Source organism: Piliocolobus tephrosceles, chromosome 5 (genome assembly GCF_002776525.5).
Source record: "Piliocolobus tephrosceles isolate RC106 chromosome 5, ASM277652v3, whole genome shotgun sequence".
Classification (NCBI taxonomy): Eukaryota; Metazoa; Chordata; class Mammalia; order Primates; family Cercopithecidae; genus Piliocolobus; species Piliocolobus tephrosceles.
In genome coordinates, this window is record NC_045438.1 from 122,849,351 (window position 1) to 122,863,147 (window position 13,797).

Below are 13,797 nucleotides of genomic sequence, written 5' to 3' on the forward strand. Positions count from 1 at the left end.
CTGTGTAGTTTATAGTTGATATCCCATCTTTCATATCTAACATTGATAATGTATCTTCTCTCTCTAGTTTTTTGGTAAATCTAGTGAGAAATTTATCAACTATATTGATCTTTTATAAAAACCAGCCTCTAATATTATTGATCTTCTATATTGTTTTATTTTTTCTTCAATTTCATTAATTTCTGTTTTTATATTTATCATCTTATTACTTGTGCTTGCTTTGGTTTTAGCTGGCTATTCTTTTTTCTCGATTCTTAAAGTGGAAGCTTAGATTACAGATTTCAGAACTTCATTGTTTTGTAAAATAAGTGTTTTATGTATACATTTTCTACTAAGCACTGCTTTAGCTGCATCTCACAAATTTTGATATGTTGTATGCTCATTTGAATTCAATTCAAAATATTTTTAAATAATCTTTGAGACTTCCTTGTTGATCAAGGAATTTCTTAAAGTGTGTTGTTTAATTTCCAAATAACTGGAAGCATTTTGGATATCTTTCTGGATATTAATCTAATTGATTCCGTTATGGTCAGAGAACATACTTTGTATAATTTCATTATCTTAAATGTAATGAAGTTTGTTCTGTGACCCAGAATGTGATCTGTTTTGGTAAATGTTCCATGTATACCGGAAAATAGTGTACATTATGTTGTTGTTTGGGTGGGATATTCCATAAATGTTCATAAGGTCAAGGTTTTTGATAGTGTTGTTTAGGTTTTCTATATTCCATATTCTTGTGGATTTTTTGTCTACTTGTGCTATAAATTACTAAAAGAAGAGAACTGAAGTCTCTAACTATAATTCTATATTTCTCTTTATCCTTTCAGTTCCATCAGCCATTGTTTCATCATTATTGAAGCTCTGTTATTAAGTATATACACATTTAAGGTTGTCATATCTTCTTGGTGAGCTGGCTCTTTTGTTATTATTATTATGTAATGTCTCTATTCCTGATAATTTCCTTTTTCTGAAGCCTATTTTGTCTAATAGACTTACATTAATATAAGTTTATATATTACTAATAATTATATTAATTTAGAGGCTAGCTTTCTTTTGATTAATCATTTTATGGCAAGGGCTTTCCCATCCTTTTACTTTTAATTTATCAATAACATTGTGTTTGAAGTGAATTCTGTAACAGCATGTAGTTGGGTCTTCTTGTTGCTTTTTTATCCAATCCAACAATCTTCAGCTTTTAATTTATGTGTTTAGACCATTTATATTTAGCTTAAGTATTGATATGGTTATATTTAGGTATACCATTTTATTATCAGTTTTCTATTCTCTTCCTCTTTTCTGCCTTTCAGGTTATTTGAAAATTTCTTGTCATTCCATTTTAGCTTATCTGTTGGCTTTTTTTTTTTTTTTTTACTATACTTTTGTTTTATAACTCATATAGCTGTTTCTTTAGGGATTACAATACACACACCTAGGTTTTCTCGGGCTACTTAGAGTTTACTATATCAACTAAAGTATATATACCTTACAACTATATAAATTCCTTGCCCTTTACCCTTTATGCTGCAGTGGTCATATTATTGAATCTAAATATATTAAAAATGCTATCAGATATGTTATAGTTTTCACTTTCAACAGTCATAAAAAAATATGAATGTTACACAGTTTTGCATGTCACCCTTTTATTGGGGCCATGCCAATCTTCTCTGTATGGTTTCTATTTTAGAATATGTGCTGCCAAAGTAATATGTTTTTAGAGTCCTTTCCTGGTAAAAATTTGTCCAAAACTTGCACCACTTTTGTGAAACTATGGGCTGGAAGTAGACATATAGTGTTTTTCTCTGGACAAAGCTGGAATTGACTCTAACCAATTATTCTTTAACATTAAAGGGTACAAAATAAAGTCCTTTTATCTTGAGCTCTAAGGCATAATATGAAATTGAAAATAGAAAATATGCACAGAAATAGTTTATGGCCAAAGAAGAACTTTTTTTGCAGCATGAAGGTTTATAATATCAAAACTATAAGATATCTGCAGCGATGTCCAAATGGGAGATACTTCCTATAAAATGTTCTTGAAAGGAATCTGTCCAATTTTCCAATAGCAGTAGGTATTTGGAGAAGATAAAATGAAAGTTAACTCTGATAGGTTGGGGATTAAGGAAAGGGAAATCATACCACACCTTGTTTAGATCATAGTCAAGGAAATGATCTAAAATACTTGTAACACATTTTTCATTAAAACAAAAAAACAAAAACTCTCAAGGCATTTTATGCATATAATTTTGTTTGCTACTACCACATTGCCATTAAGAATATTGCCCACACTTCAATGCAGAGATGTTTTGAGTCTGTGCATCATGCAGTGAAGGCACCAGTCTCCCTCTGTAACCTTGGTCCTTCCCTAAAGTATGTAGTCATTGGCTCAGAATGTACAACTGTGAAGGTGACCGTTTCTCTAAAGGCTTTGGTGATGTAAGCCTGAAACCAAGCAGGAGGAAAGCAATTAAACATCACCTTCATTAAGCTGTAATGTACCAAGAGGGTTGCACATTAGGCTTGGTGACTGCTTTCTTCAGGAAGGAGGAATTTGCAACTAGAGTCTGGGGAGAAACAGCTGCAATAAAGGGTAGTGAGGGCGCCTTTCCCTGTTCTTTGCCGATCAGATGCCTGACCTTTCAGGAAGGTTCAGCTAAAATGCTCTATGAAGCCTTTTCCTCTCCTCACCCCAACCATGATAAATAGTATCTTTACATGACATCTTGTATAGCTCCTTCATCTTCCCAATTCATGTGGCAGCCTTAGTTTTCCTTTCATATAACTATTATTCTGAAAGGGATTTTTATCTCTGTTAAGACCGTTAAAACTATGTCTTCATTTTCTCAAAGCGACTTCCATAGTGTGCACTAAGAAAAGCAGTTTACAGAGCAGTTGAGAGGACAGGCTCAAGTCTGTCTGGGTTTAAATCCTGACTTCACCATTTCCTAGCTGAATGACTAGGGGTAAGTTACTTAAATAATTCATGTCTCAGTTTCCCCACTTGTAAAATTGAGATCATTATACTATTTGTAAATATTATACAAGTTCAGACATGTAAAGTGCTCAACATTTTTGCCTAGCACATAATAAGTATTATTACTTATTTTTTATTAAGCTATGAAACAAATACATGTTTTTAGAAAGGCAAGACAGAGCACAAACAGGATTAATTAAAGAGAAGCCAAAGAAGACAAAGAGAATTCCACCAGATTCTGGTGCAAAAGATTCAGTAACTATTTTTTAAAGAAATGAAGGCTGGGAATGTCTGTTGGTACAACCACTTTAGAAAACCTATGGCAGTGTATACATAAGGAGAGCATTCTCATACACTACAACTCGGCAAGTCCACTCCTAAGTATACATCCAAGAGAAAAGTGTCTGTGAATCCAAACAAAAGATGTTTGATAGAATGTTCATGACAGAGTAGTCATGATATAGTCAACTGCACAAATGTCCATTGACAGAAAATGAATAAATAAGTGTGTCAGTGAAAACGGATGATACACAACTACACATAGCACAATGGATGACTCTCACAAACATAGTAATGAGTGAAAGAAGCAGGACACCAACATTCCAGGCAAAATGATCCTATGCTGTCACAAGCCAGAATAATGGTTACCCTGGGACAGGGGAGAAGGGAGAAAAGATGTAGAGAGGAGAGAGCAGGAGGAGCTTCAAGGGGTGTTGCTAACATTTTATTCTTCATCTGGCGCTGGTTACATGGGTGGGTTCGATAGTGAAAAGTCATTGAGGCATACACCTAAGGTATGTGCATCTTTTCTGTGTTTGCATCCTACTTCACTAAAACAACCAGAAGAGAACAAGAATGAAGTAGGATCAGAAAATAGAGGAAGAAATAGAAAGAAAATGAAAGAAGGGGGAAGAAAAATAAACAAACCCAGGAGGCTGAAAGGCATGAATCCTTCCCTGAGCCGAACCTGACCCGGTTGACTCACCCCTCTGCTCCAGGCGCCACCCCTGCCCTGCCCCTCCCTGGCAACCTACTCTCCTTTTGCTCAGGCTAAGGATGGCAAGTGCCCCTTTTGGTGGGGGTTCTGAGCATCGCTAAGACAGGAAGGGCTTTCCAAGTGGGTAACGCTGGTAGTGGAGTAACTCGAAGAAGCTGACGCTTTATTAAAGAAACAGAAGACTTGAGAGCCATCTCCTCTCTTCCTTCCCCTTCCCTTTTCCCCTTCCTCTTCCCCTTCCCCTTCTCCTCGACTCTGTCTCCCTCCCCGTCATTATCAGCCCCCAGGACATGTGGCTTTGCCAGGGCCAGCTCTGTCCCCGCCTCCTGCCCTGCGAGGTCTTGGGGCGGGGGCCGTGGCCCGGCCCAGGCCGGAGCTCCCGGGGTGTCCCCGCCGCGTCCCCGCCCGGCTGACCCCGCCCTGCAGCCGTCGGCTATTTTGGGCGCGTTGGCGGCGGCGGGATCGCTGACAGTCGCGGATCCTGTGACACCTCCGGGCAGCCCGGCACTTGTTGCTCCCGGGACCTGTTGTCATCCCCTTAACCCGGCTTTCACCGTGGCCCCCTGCCTCCTCCCGGCTTCGCTCCTTTTCTTGTAAGCACCTGGGACACTGATCTCTCAGACCCCGCTACCAGGGCTGGAGAAATAGATGGTTTTATGAAAAATTAAACACCGCCCTGAAGAAGGGCCCCGCTGGGCAGCGGCAGGAGCGCAGAGTGCTGGCCCAGGCGCTGCAGAGGTGGCGCCTCCCCGGCCCGGGACAGTGGCCCCGGGCGCCAACGGCATGACAGACTCGGCGACAGCTAACGGGGACGACAGGGACCCCGAGATCGAGCTCTTCGTGAAGGTAGGTCGGAGTCCAGGCTCCCGCAGCACCTGCCGCACCTGCCGCGTCTCCCGCCGGGCTCACGCACCAGAGCGCGGGGTGCACTGGACTTCGGACCCTCCCAGGAGGGCGGCGCGGAGCCCTGCGCTCCCCCGTGGCCTTTGCGCAGGCCAGCGCCCCGCTGCGAGGCTCCTGGGCGGAATGGAGGAAGGCAGGTTCCGGCAGGTGGCTATCTTCTCGGAGAGTTGACCTGCAGTTTGTCAACCCTCGTCCCCGCCTCCGCTGTCACCGCTGCGAGTCCGAGTCCAGAGCCCTGCCCGGGCGCGATTGGGGCTGGTCCTGAAAGATGTCTCCAGGTGTCGGGATGCGGCAGAAACCTGGCTGGACCCGTGAACCTTTCCTCTAAAATGGGAGGAGGGGAGGGATGGGAGAGAAACGTTACTGACAATTATCTTTGGCAAAGCGAAAATACATTTCGTAAAATTCCCTTTCTGTCTTTTGCTCAGCGATCCTAAAATAAAAGCCAAGGAGACAAAAGTGTTTCCTTGCTTGGTGACTTGCAAAGCAGAAAACAAGCTCTCCGTTCTCCGACGTTATTATTTTTGTCATAATCATAATTTTTCAAGGCAGTATCGAGGAAATGTTAGGCGTTTGGTAGTACGGAGAGCCTATCGTTCAACCTGATGCAGACAGGGATGAAGGAGCACAGTGCAAATTTAAATGAAGTCGCCTTGCTACCTGGACAGAAACTGCCTAATGTCAGAGCTGCTGTACTTTATTTGCAACCTGTAGGAGGAAGGATGGAGGGGAGGCCGCGGCACCTTTTCCTGGTCCGCCGGTGTAAGGAGAAAGAAACATTTGATCAGCCCTTGGTGCCGACGCTGCAGAAGTAGGGAAACCTGAGGCTGCAGGAGAGTAGCCTCCAGGGCTGAGCAGAAACAGTCGCCAGGACTTGGGGGAGGGGAAGTCGGGGACTGCCTGGGCGCCAAGACCTTTCACAAAGGGGGAAAACTCTCCCAGTGCAAAGTTTCCGGAGAAATATGCAGATCGCTGAGAAGGGAAGAGTCTCTGGTGCCTGTCAGGGGCCTCCTGGCAGAATTTAAAAGGCATAAATATTCCCTGGAATTGGGAAAATGTTATTTTGCCCCAAAAACCCTTTCTACAAGCTAATTAAATAGATGTTTGCAGAAAGTATGAGATCTACATACACCGTGATAACAATCCACGGTCCTTGGTACTTTCTGACTCCTAAAATATATAAAAATGAACTGTGACTTACTTTACACTTGGTACATGATCTGTCTCCATTGTCCCAGGCTACCACAAAGGTGTGTTAAATTTCTTCTGCTGAATTTTACATTCTTCGTGTTTATTTTTCAAACTTACACCTGACATTCAGTGACACTTGCTTTCTTCAGCCTGTTCTCTTCCCACTGTGGTCCCTGTCTGCTCCTTTGGTTTCTGGGACTCCCCGCACCCCTGCCCCAGGCAGGATTTCCAGGTCCATTGGCAGACCCAGGTAATAAAGGAGGTCATGTCTCATCTGATGCGGGGCAATGTTGGACCTTAGGGCAGCAGGGGGTGTTCTGAACCCCAGCGGCCAGGCCTGGGGCCTAGGGAGTGAATAGGGAGAGCTTTAACAGAGTCTTGCTGCTCTCCTTGAAGAAAGCGATTCTAGGACTTACTCAGATTCCCTGAGAGTAGGGAGTTTCAAGGTGTCAAGTTCCTGAAAGATATTTGAAACACAAATTGGTTCTTTAGAGCCAAAGGAGCCCTTTGCCCCACTCCTAGGTGTGGAGACCCATTCTACCTGCACCTTTGGAATTTTCTTGTTGGCAGTGTTGGAGAGTCTCTCCATTTATATAAAAACCTTACTGCACAATTTGCAGCGTTCCCCAAAGAATTCTAAAATGATTGTGTTGTCAATTGTTTTTTCCCTAAAAGAAATCAATCCATGAGAACCAGGCAGGCCTTCATGGCTACCTCAAAAACCAGATTGATGGGGAGATCAAAACATCAGGTATGAAAGTTGTTTTGACCCCTCCATCAACCCCACTTTTCTTTCTTTTTTTTTTTTTTTTGAGCTTCAGGTTAGCAATTCTCATTTACAAGTAAATGGGACAAATAAAGGCTAGAAATATTGTGAAAGAAAGATGTTGCCCAGGCCTTACTTGAACTGTGTCATTTGAGGGAAGTGATGTCATTGTGGACAGAATCACACTTTTCCAAAGTTTGGAGCTTCTCTGAAGTACATGATTCCCCATAAAAAGAAAGGTCTTGTTGATGGTGTCAGGTAACTGAAGCGCTTTCTGCAGGGCAGAGTGGGTTGGTTTCTATGAAGACTTCCAAGCAGGGTGGGTTTCACTCAGTTATAGTCATGACTTGGCCATTTTCAACACCCCCTTGGAAGGACCTCCCAACCTCTTGTTTCCACCGGGTGTACCACTCTAAATCACAGTCACCCAGTGAGTTTCACAAGGACATATAATTGTCTCCCATGTCAATTGATAGTCCTTATCTCTTACTACTACTGCTGATAATGATGATAAGAAGAAGGAAAGATTGCAGCATATTAGGACATACAAAGTATGTTCAAATACCTTATCTCATTTGATCCTCAGCAACTGTATAAGGTTTGATTCACTCATGTGAGAGATAAAGAAAATGAATAAACTGGATTCACGGGGACCTCATGAGACTCGCTGTCAGAGCACTTGATGAGCTGCAGTTTGCTCTTCTTGTAACAGCCCAGGGAACTAAGAATGATGATTTCCCCTGTTCTGTTGAACAATACATGTGCTCACAGAGAGTAGGTGAAATGCCTAAAGGTAGACAGCAGATAGCATTCAGATCCAGTCCTCAAATCTAGCAGTTTAGACTCTGAATTTCTTGCTCTTTTCCTAACACCTTTATGTCAGGCCTAGTACCTTATTTTGCCAAGTTAGGCTTTCAAGTGCCATCATGATGACAATTATTTATGTTATTAATCCATTCCAATGTGTTCACAGAATGCTTCCAAGGAGACTAATCCATTTCTGCTATGTACTCCAAGTATTCCCTTTCGGGGAACATTCTAACAGTGGCTTTTAAGAGATTATTTCCCCACATTTTTAGTTTCTACAATAAGAAATGTTAGATCACATCAACTCTGATTCTAATGTCCCATAATACCTGTGGATGGGGCAGGGATTTGGAGACACAGTACCTGAGTTCAAGTCTTGCCTCTGCTTCTAATTAGCTAAATGATCCTTAACAAATTATTTAACTTTCAGGAGACTCACTGGCCCCCTCTTAAAACAAGAGCGTGTTATAAGTAAGGAGACCATATAATTTATTGTCCAAACCTAGACATTTTTGAGAGTGAAAAGGGGACGATATCAATAATTAGGCTGGAGGCACAGGTATAACCTGGGATAGTTTGGGAGCAAATCAGGACATGTGGTCACTCTGGTTATGAATATACTATAATTGTAGATTTGCTGTGAGGATTCCAAGGGAGCATATAGGTGAAAACACGTTGTAAGTTGAAAATTGCTATAAACACACTGACTTGAATAATGTTATGAGTCCCACGCCAGACTGAACCGTTCTGGATGTGCCACGTCCCTGATTTGCCTTGGGAAACACAGGCTTGGCTCCTTCCTCACTTGCAGGGATATTTTGAGAGTAAATGAGATCATATGTAGCTTGGACTTTGATCATAAGGGGAGGACAACAGGCTAGAGATAATGGCAGTGAGTGTGGTTTATTGAAAGAAATAGAGCAAGGAAGTAAAAGCAAAACAGAAAGCAATTTGAAAAGACAAACACAGGATGTGCTGCGTAGGTTAGATCAAGGCATTCCACCCATTTTCATTGCTTCCTCCACTCCCAGTCTCACCCCAGGACCCCAGAAGTGACTGTGATAGAGACAAACTTGCCACGAATGTCTCTTGCACCAGGAACTGAGGTTTCAACAGAAACCAGTGGTTCTCAGCCTTCGCTACCTATTCAAACCATTGAGAGAGATTTTAAAACTTCTGATGGTAGTTTGCTCCCCAAGGCGATTACATCAGTGTCTCTGTGTGTAGGACCCTGAAACAGTATTTTCATATCCACTCTCAGGTGACCCCAGTGTGCAGCCCTGGTGGAGAGTCACTGAGTCATAATCAGAGGCAGGTCCAATAACAGGCAGCTTCTGCCACCGCTGACATAGGTGGCCTTGCTAATGCTGATTAAATGTCCAGAACTTCTAACAGCCTCAGGGCATCACAGTCAGGAGTGTTGTTGATAGAAATCTAGCATCCAATCGGTGCCCAGTTAACAGATGCTGACGAACTATTAAGCCCTATCCACAGGACTCCAGAACAATCGTGTATAGGGTTGGTCTAGTCAAATAATCATCAATTCAGCATGCGGGAAGTAAAACAGAGTCCTGCTAATTGTCTGATGGAAACGACTAGTTATTTCATTTATTGAGTGGCCCAAAATGTTCTGAGTGGTGCAGGGTGCAATACAAGTTGTGGTGACTCGTGGTGTGGTCATCTGACGTCCAGAATAGATAGGATCAGATCTTGTGGTGTCGCCTCTATGTCCATGAGCTGCTGTGACTGCCTGGTCACCTTGGGCAGCTTGCCTAAGCATGAGCTCACTAGGTTTTTAAAGTTCCCTTCATCATGTTAAGCTACTGTGTTTTTCTTTCCCACTATCTCCAGGTTTTGATCTGTAGTCAATAATGCAATACACAAATTTGCCTGCCCTGCTATGGCAGTGAGTGCTTCTTCTGCTGGTAACATGTGCCTGGAGTGCTGGCTTCAAGGGTTGTATGATGCATATCTGAAGTGCATCAAAGGGTGGTGGGAGTGAGAAATGGGTCTGCAGAGGCTGATGCCCACTGCCAGGGGTATCAGCTCCTGCCTCCCTGATGACTTATGTTGTCTCTTTGGGCGTTTATTGGCCCCCTCCATGCAAGACAAAGCGTCTGTCAATTTAGACAGTCAGTTAGGTCAAAAACTTCTCATTCTTGGTTCCCTTTGAGTTGTCAGCTGCTGGGCCCATGTTAGTAGTGGCAAGAGACGTGGTAGAATAGTGAGACTTTGGTGTCAGGCTGTGGTTCACCAGCGTGTTTGACCTCTCTGGACCACAGATTTTTTTTTTTTTAACCAGTGCAATGATAATAGCAGCAGCACGTCTCTCATGGAGTTGGTGTGCGCATTTCGAGCTGAGTATGGATCTGGGCTATTAGTAATACTTCCTCTGTAGACTCCATGTAGCCCAATAAGTAAAGGTAAAGCCGTTGGGCCTCCCTCCCTTGATGTTTACAAGAAGTCAGAGGCTCAGTCCTACCAGTTGAATCTCACATCGCAGAATCAAGATGCTTCTTCAAAGAAAATATAAGTTTCCAAAGCAGGTCAGTCAGGGAACTGGAAGAGAAATGTTCCCGATTGTTGGAGCTGACCCCTGAGAACACAAGCAGTATGTCTCATTGCTGCAGACCAATGGCAGCTGAAGTACAGTGCAACTACCGCTGGATCTGACTGCCTCGGACTGGACCGCTGCTCCACAAGCTGGAGCCCACTAGAGCCCATGTCTGGAGTAATGTAGTTGACCTGACTGCGGGGTGGGTGCAGATCCCTGACCCATGGGGTTCTTCAAACTGAAGGGAAGTTGATTCCTCCTGTCAGTTGCTCCCTCATCTAAGAAAGCTCCTACATAACTGCTTCCCCAAGGCTCCTGGTAGCCGGAACAGGGTATAGGATCCTCTTTGTTTTCAAGAGGATCCCTGGTTCGCTCTGCAGATTTTCCTACCCCCTCCTCAACAATCTTCCAGCTATGCATAGCCATAGGTGCTCTCATCAAAAATACTCACACACGCACAAATATTATCTCTCAGTTTTATGAGGGAAGCGTTGTAGGCTCTCGCTCTCTGGCATCTATTAAAAAACTATTACCCAGAACACATCCTGAGTTGTATGTGTTGTCAAGACTGGAGGAACTAGAGATAGTAAAGAAGCAAAGTGGTTAAGCATGAGTTTCCTAAGATGTAGGTCTGTAAAGGGCTCTCTCTACCGAGGGTGTCTTAAATCTAACACCGCTTGTGTTCTGAGGGGTCAGCTCCAACAGTCAGGGACATTTCTCTTCCAGTTCCCTAAATGACAACCTGCTTTGGAAACGTGTCTTTCCTTTCAAGAAGTATCTTAGTTCTGAGATGTGAAATTCTTTAAGGACAAATAAGATAAATAGCCTACTGTCTGAACTGAAATGAGTTCTTCCCTGTAAAAAGAAATGGAATTGTTAACTTCTAGAAGTTCTCTCTAGCTCTGCTGGCATTGGAAGAGTCTTTGAAATCCCTTTATTGTAGCACTGGAGGTAAACCATGGGTAGGCTGGTGGTTCTCAGCCTTTGGGGCATGAAAGAGTCACTGAACATGCCTTCTTCACTTGTACCTGCCCAGATCCTGCCTATAGAGATTCAGATTTAGGAGGGTGGGGTGAGGCCCAGGCATCTGTATGCTTAAAAAGCTACCTTTTGGTGATTCTGAAGCCCATCAAAGACTGAAACCACTGGTGCAAACCATAAGTAAATAGGGCTGAACTACTCAGTGGAGCATCAAAAGGACAAAATATGGTCCAGTCCCTACTTGAAACAAGCATTTCACAGGATGGAGGAGGCCGAGACAATATGCTGGTTCACATGAATCACTCCAGATTGACCTCAGATAAACCAGAAAAGGGAGGAAAGAAATGCTTTTGACCTTTCTTTTGCAATTTTTCTTTTCTTCCTTTGTATATTTTTTATTATGTAGGAGTGACACATAATTTTAAATGGCAATGCATGAAGGAGATAGTAAGATAAAGAATATAGGGAGTTAGGGGATAAAAGATAACCAATCAATCAATATATGAAAATACTTACAGAGCACCTACTCTGTGCCAGACTCTGTGAAAGCTGAAGGGGACTGGGGGAGATCAGAGAAGAAGACGAGCTCCCAGCAGCTCGTGAGGGTGCCACTGAGGAGTGCAATGCAAACAAGCAGCAGTGGTACATGAGGGACAGAAATGAAATGAGTCATGCATATGATGGGACCAGTGTGGCCCAAATGGTGCCTCCAGGCCCAGCTTTGGGTAGGGTGGGACCTGAATTATGTCTTGAAGAATGATCAGGATTCAGAGGTGACCAAAAGTGAGCAACCATGTCAGGTCCAGCAAAGGTGTGGAGATGAGGATGCTCAGAGCTTATGGGTACGTGGGGTTGGATGAAGCAAGTGGTATATGGAAGGAGCAATTGGACATAGGACAGCAAAAAAGCCAACAACAGCAGAAGGAGGGGGCCTTGAATGGGAGGTAAGTGGTATCTGCTCCCTTGTAAGTAGCGGGGAGTAACTGAAAGTGTCTACACACAATAGGAGATTGATTTGGGTTATGTTTAGAAAGATTCATAGCCGGACTTTGTGCTTTAGTGGGAAGATCAATGAACTCAAAGTATGATGGATACCATAAAAGTCCTGACTTTACTACTACATAATCTATGCATGTAATAAAATTGCTCATATACCCCAGAAATTTGTGCAAATGAAAAAAAAATTACGGAAGAAAGAAGACCTGGATTCCAGGTCTGCCACACACTGGTTGCGTGACTTGCTTTAAGATTAAGTCTATTTTTCCATAAAATGTGCTCAACATTCATAAAACCATAGAATTTATTATTTGGAAAAGCTTCCAGAAGTCATCCAGTCTGACCTTCTCTGATGAGATAAGTTCACAATCTAACATTTTGGGGTACATGCTATGTGGGTTTAAGGAAGAGTAGTGAGATAAAATGTGAGCTGCTGCTGTTTTTGCCATTGCTATTAGGGCTGCATTCACTGTGACCATGTTGGAATAGGGAGAGCCCTGAGGCAGAAGTCAGTGAGGAGGCTATCCCGGTGGTCCCATCATGAGGCCACATGAGTCCAAACGAGGGCCGAAAGACAGAGTGTGTTGTGGAATAGAGAAGTGAATACAAAATTAGGTGCATGCCTTGGAAGAAGCCTGTGCAAATACTGTGTATTAAGGGCACCAACACCGAAGACTCAGCAACTTCCTGGTACATTCACCCCGGATAGATTAATGTCCACATCAAGAACGGTGATATCTTTGATGGGCTTGACCATTACTGTCTAAGATATTGTCAATTGAAGAGTACAGACAAACTGAGCTTTAAGTTTCCTTTTGACTCTGAAAGCCTATATATCTTGTGAGGAAGGGGGTTGCTGTTCATGAAAATCATTTGGATTTGGAATGGTTTAATTTGAAGTACTGGCAGGTCAGTCCCGTGCAGATGTTCCTTAGAATGCTGGAGAATCAGAGCTGAGGATCAGAGGGGGTCAGGACTAGGGATGTTTGTCTGAACTTCTGCTCAGAGCTACAGTTGACAGAGGAGGTTCCCCAGAGGAGGGAGCATGGAGAAGGAGTACAGAAATAAGGCCATGCTTTAAGAAATGTCTTTGGGGGCTGGGCGCGGTGGCTCACGACGACTGTAATCTCAGCACTTTGGGAGGCCGAGGTGGGCGGATCACGTCAGGAGATCGAGACCATCCTGGCCAACATGGTGAAACGCCATCTCTACTAAAACACAAAAAATTAGCCAGGCATGGTGGCACGCGCCTATAGTCCCAGCTACTCAGGAGACTGAGGCAGGGGAATTGCTTGAACCTGGGAGGTGGAAGTTGCAGAGAACTGAGTTTGTACCACTGCACTCCAGCCTGGTGACAGAGCAAGACTCTGTCTCAAAAAAAAAAAAAAAGAAAAGAAAAAAGAAAAAAAAAGTTAAAAAAGGAAATGTCATTTGAGAGGGAGGAATGAGGCACATGAGGAGTTAGCCAAGGTGATCAAGCAATAAGAGGTAGGAAATAAATGCAATGTCCTAGGCGAAGGAAATCATATGAACAATGGCTCAGAAGCAAGACAAGCCCAGATGTGTCCCGGAAAACTCAGAGCTCTGCTTGATTGTGGTGAAGAGGGTGTGAATGGACATTGGGAAGGCAG

The 13,797-nt window shown here is 43.3% G+C and overlaps 1 protein-coding gene and 1 non-coding gene across 5 annotated transcripts in view; one reads left to right on the top strand and one right to left on the bottom strand.

The window, feature by feature from the left end:
• The window catches only part of CLIC5 (chloride intracellular channel 5), a 176,799-nt gene that overhangs the window by 59,020 nt on the left and 103,982 nt on the right, over positions 1-13,797 (top strand). The window contains exon 2 of one of the 4 annotated variants that reach the window (XM_031935634.1): positions 828-905. The exons of 2 other annotated variants lie outside the window; for them this stretch is intronic. Coding sequence is in view for 1 of the 2 variants with exons in the window: in XM_026455476.1 (XP_026311261.1) it covers positions 4,752-4,814 (63 nt within the window). In the remaining variant the exon portion in view is untranslated. Of the gene's footprint in view, positions 1-827; positions 906-3,064; positions 4,815-13,797 lie in introns of those variants that run through there. One more of the 4 variants, XM_026455476.1, reaches the window with a different exon arrangement.
• Positions 1,602-1,704, bottom strand: LOC111543215. The gene has a single exon (XR_002731780.1). It is a non-coding gene; the product is annotated as a U6 spliceosomal RNA (small nuclear RNA).